Below are 12,754 nucleotides of genomic sequence, written 5' to 3'. Positions count from 1 at the left end.
TGTGTGTGTGTGTGTGTGCGTATGTGTGTGTGTGTGCATGCGGGTGTGTGTGTGTGTGTGTGTGTGTGTGCGCACAGCTCGCCTTGGCTGGGGTAGGAGTAGTGCAGCTGGCCCGGCTGGGTGGAGGTGTAGGCTGTGCTGAAGCTGAGGAACCCCGTCTGGCCACTGGGGGGCGCCTCAGGCAGCCCCGTCTCCGTCTTCACACCTGGCCACAGCGCACCTGCAGGGGGCGCAGCAGGGTGGGGTCAGAGCACGGCGGAGGCATAGAGAGCCATGGTGCTGCGGGAGGAAGGGGCGGGGCTAACCAAAGGGCGGGAGGCCGTAAGTCTGACCGCTCTGAGGGAAGGAGGAGTAGACGGCGGACTGGAACGCCACCTGGCTGCTGAAGGACGTCACTGCAGGGCTGGAGCAGCATCGCCATGGCAACACAGAGGACAGCACAGTGAGATCAGAGACAAACTGGACCCGAGAGAGGTCCCCATGGCAACCAGCTGCAGGTGCCCCCTGCTGGACAGGAGCTCTGAAACCAAACTACACATCTCTCCTCAAGGGGGCGACCTGGAGTCTGAGGCTCTGGCCCGGCTGCGACCAGAACCCGACCAGAACCGCCTGAGCAGAGATGAGCTGTGACTGATTAAAATCCCATCAAACATTTTCTCAGAAGCTTCACTTTTACTTTATCACTATTTATTTAAATCCTCTGCAGTCATATCAGGATGAACCGATCGATATGATCGATAACCGATATATTGATCTCTTCTGTGTCAGTTAAACGTCCCACAATCCTTTGCTGCATCGCTGCCACCAAACAAACAGCAGCAGATTCATTCATCCTGATGTAAAACCGTTCAGAAACCAAATGTTAGCATGAACTCCCAGGACCGAAGTGGGCCTCCAGAACCGGGCCGGTTCTGTCAGAATCTCACCTGGCCTCCTGGTAAACCTGCTGACTGTAGTCGGACTGGGCCGAGTCGCCATCTGGAAGACAGAATAGGTTCTGAGTGAGTCCGGTCCAGACACGAGCTTCCTCAGCGCCGGCGCCGTACCTGGATGGGAGAACGAGTCGACGGCGTCGCCGATCGGCCGGTCCGATTCTCCTCTGGCGCCGCTCGCCTGATCCGGCTCCCCTGCAGGGAGAACGACGACATGCAGGCGTCTTTACACGCTGCAGCAACATGCTAACCACAGCAGGCTCAGAGAAAACGCCAAGAACATCTGGAAACAGGAAGGAAGAGGTTCTGGTTCTGCTCACCTGGGTCCATCCGGGCCGCAGACAGAGCGGAGAAGGAGCCGTCCTCCTCCGATGAAGCCAGAGCAGCAGCTGGAGTCCCGCCTGAGCTCAGACCCCTGAGAACAGAGACCCTTCATCTGAGTTACAGATTAATGCTAATCTGAGGAGAAATGATGATAATCCAACCTGAGCTGCGACTCCTGCCCCCCGTCGGCCTCCAGCTTCGCCTTCTTGGCCTGAACACACCGAACAAGCCGAGTCTCAGCATCGGAACGAAAACGTTTATTTTACGATCGTTCAGATTAACTGGAGATTACAGATTATTTGCTGTTCTCCAACTACTTTAAACCAGTTCTACGTGTTCAGATGTGAAATCGTTACATCACATCTCCAGAATAAAAGCATGAATGAGTCTTTGTGTCACCGGCTGCATTTCAAGCTGAAACCAGATTTAGTCAGATTAGAGCTGCGGTTGAAGGCTAACGCTACGTTAGCCGCGCTGCGACTCACCGGCAGCTCCTGCGGGTCGTCCATCTCTGCGGCGAGGCGCGCCGCCACGTCTCCAGGCTCAGCTACGCTCTGCAGTCGGACCGCCGCTCTGGACCCTGCTTCACACAAACACCGGCGCTGTGAGGCGGCTCCGCTCCTCCTGCCCCATAAATACCCAGCAGCCCCGCCTGGAGTCACAGGAAGTGCGGCGCCTCGCTCTGATCTGCAGCACGAGACCTGCAGGTGGGGCACGTGTGGACCTGGCGTTGACCAGCGTCTCCATCACGGCGGTGACCTGTGGATTAGGGGAGCGGGCCGCCTTACACGAGGCCTAACCCACATTCAGGGAAAACATCTCCACCCAGCATTATGAGCCCAGGTGCAGCGACACTCGCCTGGCCGGATAAGATCTAACCTGGATTTGTCCATCGGCCACAGCTGGAGGCGCCCAGCCGTTATCTCCCTGACATAATGCCGAGAGGCCCAAAGTGGGTCAGACGGCTCATTTAAAACCGCCAGACGTGTCGGCCGGCTCCTCGCCGAACACGTTCTGGGAGAGAAACGTGCCGCGTGAATCCGTCCGCTCAGCCACAGTCACTACTTACACAAGCTTTAGGTAACTGGACCACTAAACTCCACAACAGCTCGGAAAGGAGGCCAGAGCGGAAAAACCAGCTGAAAACAGATTCATCAAGTTCACCAGGGTTCAAGACAGCGAAGCAGTTCAACAGAACCAGAACTGGACCAGCACCGGGTGACTGGGGAGAACTGGGCTGATGCTTCCAAGTCTTAGAAACTGGCAGAACGTCTCCAACCTCCAAACCCAACGCCAAGAAGGAAAGACATCAGCAATGACCTCAGAGGAAACTACTTCCTGTTTGACATCAGGACAACTCCGGATGGATGGAGGGACAAAAGGACGGACGGAGACGGACCGATGCATCCATCCAGTCTGAATGTAAACCATCAGGAGTCGGACGGTTTGGGTCGCCCTGTGGTTCAGTTCCAGCTGGTCCTGGTGTGGAAATGTTCTCCTCATGCGGGTTCGGGTTCTGTTCTCCTCATGCGGGTTCAGGTTCTGTTCTCCTCATGCGGGTTCGGGTTCTGTTCTCCTCATGCGGGTTCGGGTTCTGTNGGTTCTGTTCTCCTCATGCGGGTTCGGGTTCTGTTCTCCTCATGCGGGTTCGGGTTCTGTCCAGGTACGTTGGTCTTTAGGGCGACTGGGCCCTGATCAGCGTCTCTGAGTCGCTGTAATTAAGTATGAGGACTGCATCTCACTAACCGCTGGGGGGGCCGGGTTCTGCGGGTTCTGCTGCCCCAGATGGGTCCAGATGTATAATGGACCCATGTTTTAGTAACGGTTCTGGTGAAAAAGGTTTCAGAAGATTTGAGAAAAACAAGACTAGTTATAAATAAATCAGCAGAGGTCATTCATGGTGGACTGAGGAGAGGAGTGAAGGTGTTATCAGCTCAGGAGATACAGAGCAGAACCGGTACCGGGCCCAGTCTGATGTGGGTCATAGTTGGTGGTTCTGACTGACTGTTGGATTGGATCGGAACCAGGTCTCCGCAGAACCGGATGATGTGGGAGAATCTGACTCAGGTGTTGAGCAGGGATAGAGGTTCTGGACCCGAACCTGTTTAAGCCCGGAACCGGCTCTGTTTACCTGGCCGCAGGTAAACATCCTGCTGCTAGACAGCTGGCTCCAGGAAATACACCCCACCGAGCACACAGTGAGGGTGCAGCCATGAACCCGGCTAATTCCTGGAAAGAAGCAGCTCATCTGAGGAAACCGGACCGACACATAGATCTGGACCGGAACACCGCTGACCGCGCCAGGAGTTAGTCTGCACCCAGCAACGGGAACGCAAAGTCCTGACGTCAGCCAGCTGAAGCTAACTTCCTTTCTGGCTCCTTCTGTCGGGCGAAGCTGCGCCGCTGGCGGCAGCCCGACGCTTCATGACTGGGAATAATTCAGACTCAACCACTCAATGCTCCGGCGGAACCAGGGTGGGAAAGTTTTCTGCTCCAGGGATTAGTCGGTCCCACCAGGCATCGTGTGTCAGCTTCCGACCCCCGGAGCGGGAAACCGTGACCCCTGGCTCCCAGGCAGCCCCCCGCCCGGACACCGCAGCCCGGCCTTACCATGGAAGGGGATCCGGGATCCTCGATCCACTCTCTCCCCGGGAATCCACGCAGGAAAGCTTTGTCTGTTGTTAGGGAGCACTATCTGGCAGGAAGGAGCTCCTACGGGATCCACAGCGCATGCGCAGAACGCTCACATCTCTGAGGTCGCTGTCGGGATGACGGCTGACAGGTGAGAGGGAACAGGAGCGAGGTCAGAGGTCAAATCCTGCCAGAAGGAAGCAACTGCTGCTGCTCATCAACCCGGGAAGACTTCCCAGACCTTCAGGAGACTCAAAGTAAAGAAAATGATCCTGAAAATGAACAAGAAAACCCAAACATGAGCAGTTTGAGATGTTTTATCGCTGCGATCAGGATCCTGTTGACGGATTTACAGCCATGGGGCCGTGTGCCTGAAACCGATTTGGGGCCCGATCCACCAAAGAGGAGTTGTTCTGCCATCACAGAAGGTCATTCTGTGAATTCGGAGCATTTTGTAGAGCATGGAGAGCAGAACTGGTACCGGGTCTGTCAGCGTTTTGTGTCTCAGGTTTATCTCAGAGTTTCACATAATGCAAACCAGTTTTTGAGAAAATCAATAAATGGAAATATCCATGTGTCTTGGTAACGTAACATGCAAATATATTTTTAAAATGATGTTTAGAAAAACGTTATGGGCTGTTGAAGCGTAGAGGTCAGCCAACTGAGCAGGTCCCCTCTGACCAATGCTCATTTTTCACGGTCTTTGATTTTGCATAACAGATTTGAATTATGGGCTGCACAGTGGCGCAGTTGGTAGAGCTGTTGCCTTGCAGCAAGAAGGTTCTGGGTTCGATTCCCGGTCTTTCTGCATGGAGTCTCCATGTTCTCCCTGTGCATGGTGGGTTTTCTCCAGGTACTCCGGTTTCCTCCCACAGTCCAGAAACATGACTGTCAGGTTAATTGGCCTCTCCAAATTGTCCCTAGGTGTGTGTGTGTGTGTGTCTCTGTGTTGCCCTGTGACAGACTGGCGACCTGTCCAGGTGACCCCGCCTCTCGCCTGGCACGCCAGCTGGAGATACGCATTTGAATTATGTGAAAAACTGTCTTTAAACTCCATGTGTTTGGACTTTTAAAATAATGGATCTATGTGATAATAGTAGCCTTATTTTTACGGCTCATGTTTGTTAGAAAAACCTATTTGTGTTGAAACTAGCTCCACAACATTTCTACACTTTAGCACAAAACATGGAAGTATCAGTAAACTGTAAATGGGGCATTTTAACTAAGCAAATCTGTATAAAATGTCCAGTTTTAGAAAGTTTTCCCGTCATGTTTACTGCCTCCATGTTGGCTCCCAGGATCTTAGGATAAAACTCTTTCAATTAGGCTAAATCTCCGTTTGACATTTTTTAGCTTCTGAAACCATAAATGTAGTTTTATTCTTTAGAATATCTATTAATAACCACAGGACACACACAGACATCTCATCAGCCCACATCACCAACAAATGCGTCACTTCTCGTGTTTTTCTGGGACACTAACCGTCTTGTTGTCTGACGTCATTCCCGTCGGCAGCCTACGCCACTCCGTGTGACAAACGGTGCGGACCAACTAAAGATGATGTAATAATGACTAAAACTGCCCAAGTTAAGCTCCAATAGTTATTCTCTATTTTAAAAAGCATTTAAAAGATGTAATAAACATGAGATAACTGTAGACATGAGGCTGAACGTGGAGCCCCCTGGTGGCCAGGTGGAAGCAGCGCCTCTGAACTGAAGCGTGAACATGACGCCATCCATGACTGAACTCTTTCATTTCATCATCCATCAGCAGTCGGGTCGTTATGCTTTTAGCTGTTGATGAATGTCAGCATCTTGTGATGTTTGAAAATAATTTTTTTCATTTCCTCTGGAATGACGGGAACATTTTTTTCTGTGGGATTAAAGGAAACAGTCGGGTTGAGTTTGAAAGGTTTTATTTAGCATTTCTGATCCAGACCTCAGCTCAGAGTTTCACTTCAAGGAGCCAATTTTCTGCTTTACATAAAATAAAAACACAGAAAAACAAACAAACTTCCAAATATGGAAGAACTTCAGGACTGGTTTCATTCCGGGAACATTTCCTCTCCGAGTGACGATGCTCTCCAATCAGGAACAACCACGCGGGATCAGGAGATATTCTGTGGGAACATTTTATTGCACTTTCCAGAACCGAGCCGGATCCGGCTCCGGCCTGCGGTTCCTGTCCAACCAAACGAAGCACTTCTGTAAGACTAAAGTTCTAGAAGGTTCTGGAGGGACGGAGATATGTTTCAACACGGATCAGGCACAAGACGACACAGTTCTGCTCTACGTGACGCATAAACACAGACGCTACGGTGGTGGTGGACAGTACCGAGCGGTACCGGGTCACCGCTGGTTCTGACCCGACACGAGTCCATCAGAACCAGCTGGGAATATCCTCTATGATATGTACAGGTGGAAGAGCTGCAGGTCGTTCAAGGTGAACAGGGTCAGACCGTTTGCAGGTTTCCTCCTCGGGTCGAGGGCAAACGGGTCGAGGACAAACGGGTCGAGGGAAGCGTCGCTTTGGTCCCGGAACCGGAAGCAGAGACTTTTGGACCCTTCGGTTCCGGAGCTGCTCGGCTTCTCTTTGACCCTCGTTTCCTCGAGTGCAATTCAGCTTCTGCATGAAAACACCAATAGGACGAGCAGAACCGAACCGGTCCGGTAACGAAGGCGCCTCCTCTGAGGTCCAAACGGCGACACAGCTTCCTGGACCCGTCCCAACATCAGGCACTTCATGTCACGTCACCAGCGGCTCCAGAACCGGCCCAAACGGGCCTCGGGTCCGGAAACGCCTCCACTTGGCACATGTTCTCCTGTTGGGTCGGTTCGGCCCGTCGGTGCTGCAACATGAGTCCCTCCAGCCCAGATGCTTTTGAGTCGGCACCAGAGCTGCTCGTGTCCGGACCGGTCCGGTCACATGAAGGCGTGGTCGGACGGCGGTCCGTAGGAAAAGCCCGGGAAGGCTCCGGCCGCCTCCCGGACGCTGCCGGTCACCGCGGCCGAGTCGCTGCAGAGCGAGGCGGACACCGGCAGGTGGGTGAACTCCGGGTCGAAGTGCCGCAGGTCGGTGGGACCGGACTGGAGAACAGAGCGGACCGGAAGTCAGAACCGGGGCGAGAAATTCCAATTCATTAGCCCAACATTAAAAAATTTACCTTTATTCTTTTCTTTCATGTATAAATATCAGTTTCAAATGAACTAATTAGTTAGCATGCTAAATATTTAGCTCCAAACAAAACAAGCACATTGTTTAGTTAGCAAGTTAAATATTTAGTTAGCTGGTAATTAGCTCGTAGTTAACTTAGCAGCCAATTTCAATATTTAGCTTCAGGTTAAATAGGTGAGCTAAATGTTTAGTTTGGAGCCACATATTTTAATCTGAGATCAACATTTAGCTTGTGAATTAAATATTTAGTTTGAAACAGAAATTTATAAATAAACGTGATGAAAATATGACTTTTCAAAATGAACCTATTTTATACTCTTAAAACAAATTAAATTCTGATCATTTTTATGGCTCTCCAGTCAAAGACAGAGTGAATCATTCGCTGCTCAACGTCTAGCTGCTGGTTCTGACCCGGGTTCTGGGCTGGATCAGAACCAGCTGCAGATGTTGGTGTGACCGTACCACGGAGGGGACGAAGGGAGGCGCCACCTTCTTGGCCATCAGGTCGTCCCAGTTGATGGGGGAGAAGAAGGAGTGATGCTTGAGCTCCAGCTGCAGGGAAACACAACACTATGAGGTCCGGTCCCAGTCGGGACGGCGCCGCGGCGGGTCAGCCAGACTTACGAAGTCGTCCTGGGCCCCCAGCCGGCTGCAGCGCTCCTTCTGCAGCAGCCCCTCCAGCAGCTCCCTGCCGGCGTTGGACACGTTGGGCTTCAGCACCGGCGCCTTGTGCAGGATGTTGTTGTACATCTCCGCCGTGTTGCGGCTGTAGAACGGCGGCTGAGGGAGACGGTTAGCCCGTTAGCCGGTTAGCCGCCGGTTCAACAGAGAGCAGCAGAAACGCGACAGAGTGAGACTCACGAGTCCGTAGAGCATCTCGTACAGAACCGAGCCCAGACACCACCAGTCCACGGTCCGGTCGTACGCCTGCTTCTGCAGAACCTCTGGAGCCAGGTACTGGAACACAGAGCAGCACAAACCTCCTGAAGCGTTTGATGCTTTACTACCAACAAACATAAAACATGCAAATATACATAAAGACAAACGCTGCAAAAACACTCATTTATAATTAGTTTAGTTTATAAAGCAAATGTCTCAGTAAACCTGAAATAAGAAATAAGAAATAACTCCAAGATATAAGAACTTTATGTAAATGAATCCTTAATATTGATTTAAATGACTAATTTTACTGGCAGATTCTGTCACTTATATGGCAAAAAAGAATCAGTATTAAGGATTAATTTACATAAAAAGCTCCTGTTTGTCTGATTTCAAGTGAAATGAGATATTTACACCAGAAACTAGACAAAAATACTGAGTGAGTTTTTACAGTGTCCAAAAACCCAACGATGTTGTTGGCTACTGGATGAAGAAGTTTACACTGTTTTATACTTTATTCTTGAATAAACCCTTCAGATATAAAAATGTATTTTATATCAATCACTAGAAAACATCATTTTATGCTGTTTATATCTGAATATTTTGTATTATTTTGCGGTTTATGTGCCTCCATCTTCCTTAAAGCCATCCAGAAGCTTTTCTTTGATTTTACATTTATTCATTTCTTCATCCATGCAGCTTCATAAAGTCACTCCACAGGTTGATCATTCTTATTTTATGGTTTTTAAAATTCATATCTTCTCTTTCTGTAAACATGTTGAATATTTCCTGTTGATAGATTCTATTATTTTGAGTTTAACCGGACCCAGATGTGAAAACTAATTTAAAATGTGATATTAAATGTTTTGTGGCGTTTACCTCCGGCGTCCCGCAGAAGGTGGATGTGGTTCCGTTGGGCTCCAGGCCTTCCTTACAGAGTCCGAAGTCGGTCAGGACGATGTGGCCCTGCGAGTCCAGCAGGATGTTCTCAGGCTTCAGGTCCCTGAGGGACACCGGACAGCATTAGGACCTGTGACCCCCAGCGGCCACCGGAGGGCGCTGGGGCGCAGCCTCACCTGTACACGATGTGCAGAGAGTGAAGGTAGCCCAGAGCGCTGGCGATCTCGGCCGCGTAGAACCGGGCCCTGGGCTCCAGGAAGACCCGCTCCCTCTGCAGGTGGTAGAAGAGCTGCAGGGAACAGACGGAGTCAACATCTGGACCGGACTGGACCGGAGCGGAGCAGACCGGACCGGAGCGGACCGGACCGGAGCGGACCGGTCCCTCCCGGCTGCACACTGACCTCTCCTCCGTTGACGTAGTCCAGGACGAAGTAGAGCTTGTCGGTGGTCTGGAAGCTGTAGTGCAGCCCGACCAGGAAGGGGTGCTGGACGTTCTTCATCAACACGCTGCGCTCCGCCATGATGTGCTTTTGCTGGATCAGAACCGAACCAGAACCGTTACACTCTGTCCCACCAGGAGCCGCTCACCTGCCGCCGCCGCCGACTCACCTCCTTCTTCTTCAGGATGATCTTTTTCTGCAGAACCTTGACGGCGTAGTACCTGGTGGTCTCCCTGTGCCGGGCCAGCAGAACCTGAGCAGAACCAGGTCCAGAACCGTCAGAGGAGAAACAGAAACGACGCCAGGAGCAAAGCGCAGATCGCTCACCTTCCCAAAGCTGCCTTTCCCGATGATCTTGAGGTAGTCGAAGTCACACGGTTTGATCCTGACAGACAGAAAAAATCAGCTTCCTGTCTGACAACCGACTTCAGTTCATAAAACAGGAAATGAGCAGAAACTCACTGAGCGTCCTCAGCCAGCGACGAGCGCGGACTCAGGTACATCTGAAACACAAGCAGGAGAAATAAACCCTGGAGCCAAACAGACCCAGAACCAGCAGGTGGTCCAACCAGCTAAACATGATCAGAACCAGCAGCTCTGATGACGCCAACTCCCACCTGCAGGTGGCAGCGTTTCCCACCTCATGGGACGTCTGCAGCTTCTTCAGAGAATAAAAATGTTTCTGTTCATTCTGACAATAGTTGGTGGATTTTTTTATGTGGATTTTTTGGAAGAATTTAAATGAAGAAAAAAAAAATATTGTTTTTACAGCAGATCCCAAAAATCAGTAAAACAGAAAAATCTGACAAACACCTGATCTAAAATATGGATAGTATTAAAGCCAGGAGTTTGATAATATATCAAACTCCTGGCTATCAGACAGCATAAGAATGTCAGGTCATCAGTTACGGCTCAGCTCTGCTGGAGCAGCAGATTTATTTCAACTCAAGGTGGAAAGTGAAGAGATGAACTTACTGGACCTCCATCTTCAGCTTCGTTCTGATTCTCATCCATCTTCAGGAAGTGGTTCACCTCAGAGCTGCAGCACAGAAACATTTTAAAAATTAAACCTTAAAATGGTTTTTCTGATCAGACCACAGGATGTGCAGGTCAGGGGTCAGCAGGTGACCTCTGGCTGACCTCTGGCACCAGTCCAGCCTGTCCCGTCTGAGGATCGGCTTAGAGCCACCGCAGGATGTCTGACTTTCTCCCCAGGCGGGTCTGTGTGAGTCACCGTAATCCCAACCAGATTTACCTCCAGAACATCAGGGATTAGAGACTATTCTGGCTTCCTGGAGGCAGATTAGCAGCGGGGGCAGGAAGCCTGACCCGGGGCAGTTATGGACCAGTTGTACCCCCTGACCGGGGCAGTTATGGACCAGTTGTATCCCTGACCGGGGCAGTTATGGACCAGTTGTACCCCCTGACCCCCCGGGGCAGTTGTGGACCAGTTGTAGCCCCTGACCCGGGACAGTTATGGACCAGTTGTAGCCCCTGACCAGGGCAGTTATGGACCAGTTGTAGCCCCTGACCCGGGGCAGTTATGGACCAGTTGTACCCCCTGACCGGGGCAGTTTTACCGCCTTTGCCCCTCAGATACTCACTGCTGGCAGATGTGCGGGGTCGCCGCCAGCTTCTGGATGAAATCGTTCAGACCCATTTTCCTCTCCTTGATAAAAGCTGCAGAGAAACAAAAAGAACCGGTCTGATTAAAAATGATCCGAACTGTGATCTGGACATCTGAACGTTCTTTCTGCGGTCAGTTGCGTGATTGTTAAAGATTTGTGCAAAGCTGCGGCTTATTAGTTACGCAACCAGCCGAGTTTCCATTCATGCAGAGCCCAGCGGCTTTTTCCATTCAGCCCGTCACAGTCTTACTGCGCAGGCGCACTGGCTCCGCTATTTAAATTTACATTTTCCGTGAAAACAGACTAAAGTTCTGGTTAGAGTCCTGCTGTGTGGTGAAGGCGCCGGCCGGGTCCGGGCCTGGTGCCGGTACCGGTCCCGGTAGAGTGCGGGTTGCTGTGAGGCTCACCGGTCAGAACCGCAACGATCCCCCGCATCTTGCAGTAGGTCAGGTCGCATCCCGCCTCGGTCACCGCCATGTTGAGCGCTGCGCAGCGGGAACCCAGTTCGGACGGGAATCAAACCGAATCTCCAGAGGCAGAAAATAAACAGGAATAACAGGAATCCTCCCGCGGTTCGGTTCCGACCCTGTTCCGACGGTCCGGTGAATCTCCTCTGATGCTGCGCGAGACTGCTGCTGCGCGAGCCCGACGCGCCGCTTTATAAGGGACACGTGGTGCCCGCAGACCCCGCCCCCCGCTGCGTCACCGGTAACCACAGCAACTGGGCCGTGACGTCACGGGATTCCGCTGCAGCAGGGAGGACGGTGATGAAAAGGAGGAAGATGATGAAGTTTCTGTCCTTCCTCCTCTCCCTCAGACTGCGCCACCACGCGCTGCAACATCTGCAACCTTTGACCCCGGAACCTCTACGGAACCAGAAGCCCAGATGTTCCGCCGGTTCTGACCCAGAGCGGCTTATGGACCAGCGGTTACGTAAGGCTGGAGCTCTGACGTCCAGCTGCTCCACTAACCTGCAGTTACATAACTGAGTCATAATGCAGAAGATCCGCAGCGGGAGGATCCGGAACCGGTCCAGTTCAGTTCGGAACCGGAGCCCAAACATGCAGCTCCGCCTGAAACTGATGGAAATCTTGAAACATGAACCACATTTTCTCCTACAGAGGATTAAATAACTCAAATTGTTGCTGCTATTTTTTTACTGTGTAACAACTTGTTGCCATGGAGACCAGCAGGAGTCTCCATGTTGGACAGCAGCAGCAGAACCGACTGAACCGGTCCGATACTTGAGCCCAGACTCGGCGCCGGCTCCGTTTTCACTGCGGCTCTGATTGCATGAGTCCGGCTCGTCTCCCAGGTTCTGTTCAGGCCCGWTCCAACCTCACCTGCTCTGAGAGTGAATAATTCATGTTCTCCTGGACTGTCAAACCGGGTCAGAACCAGAACCGACTGAGTTCAGTTTGTTCAGGTTTTGTTCTGTTTGCAGCATTAAACTGCAGAACTGTTCTGGTTCTGGTCCAGATGAACCAGCAGACAGTTTGGACCTGCAGTCTCTGATTGGACCATGAAGTGTTCTAGAGTCTAATGTGAACCAAACCGGGTCGTCATCAGAACCATGATCCAAACCCAGCAGCAGATCGCTTAAACAGAGAGAGTCAAGGTTCTGTAATGGCCTAGTCAAAGTCCAGATTGATTGAAATGCTGTGGAGGAGCCAAGCAGAACCTCAAGGAACCAAAGGAACGCTGGGAAGATCGGAGCAAAGTTCCTCCTCTGGATCCGGTTCTGGAGGTTCTGGACTAAAGCCGACACCGTTGTGGTGACTCAGCAGTTTTTATCGTCTGTTGAAGGAAAGCAGAACGTACCGATGAAGGATCGCTTCCCGCTCTT

At 51.5% G+C, this 12,754-nt stretch overlaps 2 protein-coding genes across 2 annotated transcripts in view; both read right to left on the bottom strand.

The window, feature by feature from the left end:
* Positions 1–4,456, bottom strand: part of eya3 (EYA transcriptional coactivator and phosphatase 3) — an 11,794-nt gene extending 7,338 nt beyond the window's left edge. The window contains exons 1-8 of the mRNA XM_017307388.1: positions 3,867–4,456; positions 1,742–1,836; positions 1,418–1,467; positions 1,253–1,347; positions 1,047–1,127; positions 927–978; positions 306–403; positions 83–220 (exon numbers count right to left, since the gene is read on the bottom strand). Of these exons, the coding sequence (XP_017162877.1) occupies positions 83–220; positions 306–403; positions 927–978; positions 1,047–1,127; positions 1,253–1,347; positions 1,418–1,467; positions 1,742–1,765 (538 nt within the window). The 5' untranslated portion in view covers positions 1,766–1,836; positions 3,867–4,456. The remainder of the gene's footprint in view (positions 1–82; positions 221–305; positions 404–926; positions 979–1,046; positions 1,128–1,252; positions 1,348–1,417; positions 1,468–1,741; positions 1,837–3,866) is intronic.
* Positions 4,457–5,787: 1,331 nt separating this feature from the next.
* Positions 5,788–11,484, bottom strand: LOC103473069 (serine/threonine-protein kinase Sgk1). The gene is made up of 13 exons (XM_008423002.2): positions 11,316–11,484; positions 10,885–10,960; positions 10,256–10,319; positions 9,743–9,783; positions 9,608–9,665; positions 9,450–9,533; positions 9,242–9,373; positions 9,017–9,129; positions 8,820–8,943; positions 7,923–8,018; positions 7,686–7,841; positions 7,524–7,613; positions 5,788–6,973 (listed from the first exon to the last, which is right to left on the bottom strand). The coding sequence occupies exons 1-13, from the start codon at positions 11,383–11,385 to the stop codon at positions 6,809–6,811; spliced, it is 1,269 nt and encodes a 422-aa protein (XP_008421224.1). The 5' UTR covers positions 11,386–11,484; the 3' UTR covers positions 5,788–6,808.
* Between the last annotated feature and the right edge of the window lie 1,270 nt (positions 11,485–12,754).

Source organism: Poecilia reticulata, linkage group LG11, assembly GCF_000633615.1.
Source record: "Poecilia reticulata strain Guanapo linkage group LG11, Guppy_female_1.0+MT, whole genome shotgun sequence".
Classification (NCBI taxonomy): Eukaryota; Metazoa; Chordata; class Actinopteri; order Cyprinodontiformes; family Poeciliidae; genus Poecilia; species Poecilia reticulata.
The sequence above is the reverse complement of the archived record's forward strand: the minus strand, read 5'-3'. Positions and strand labels throughout refer to the sequence as shown.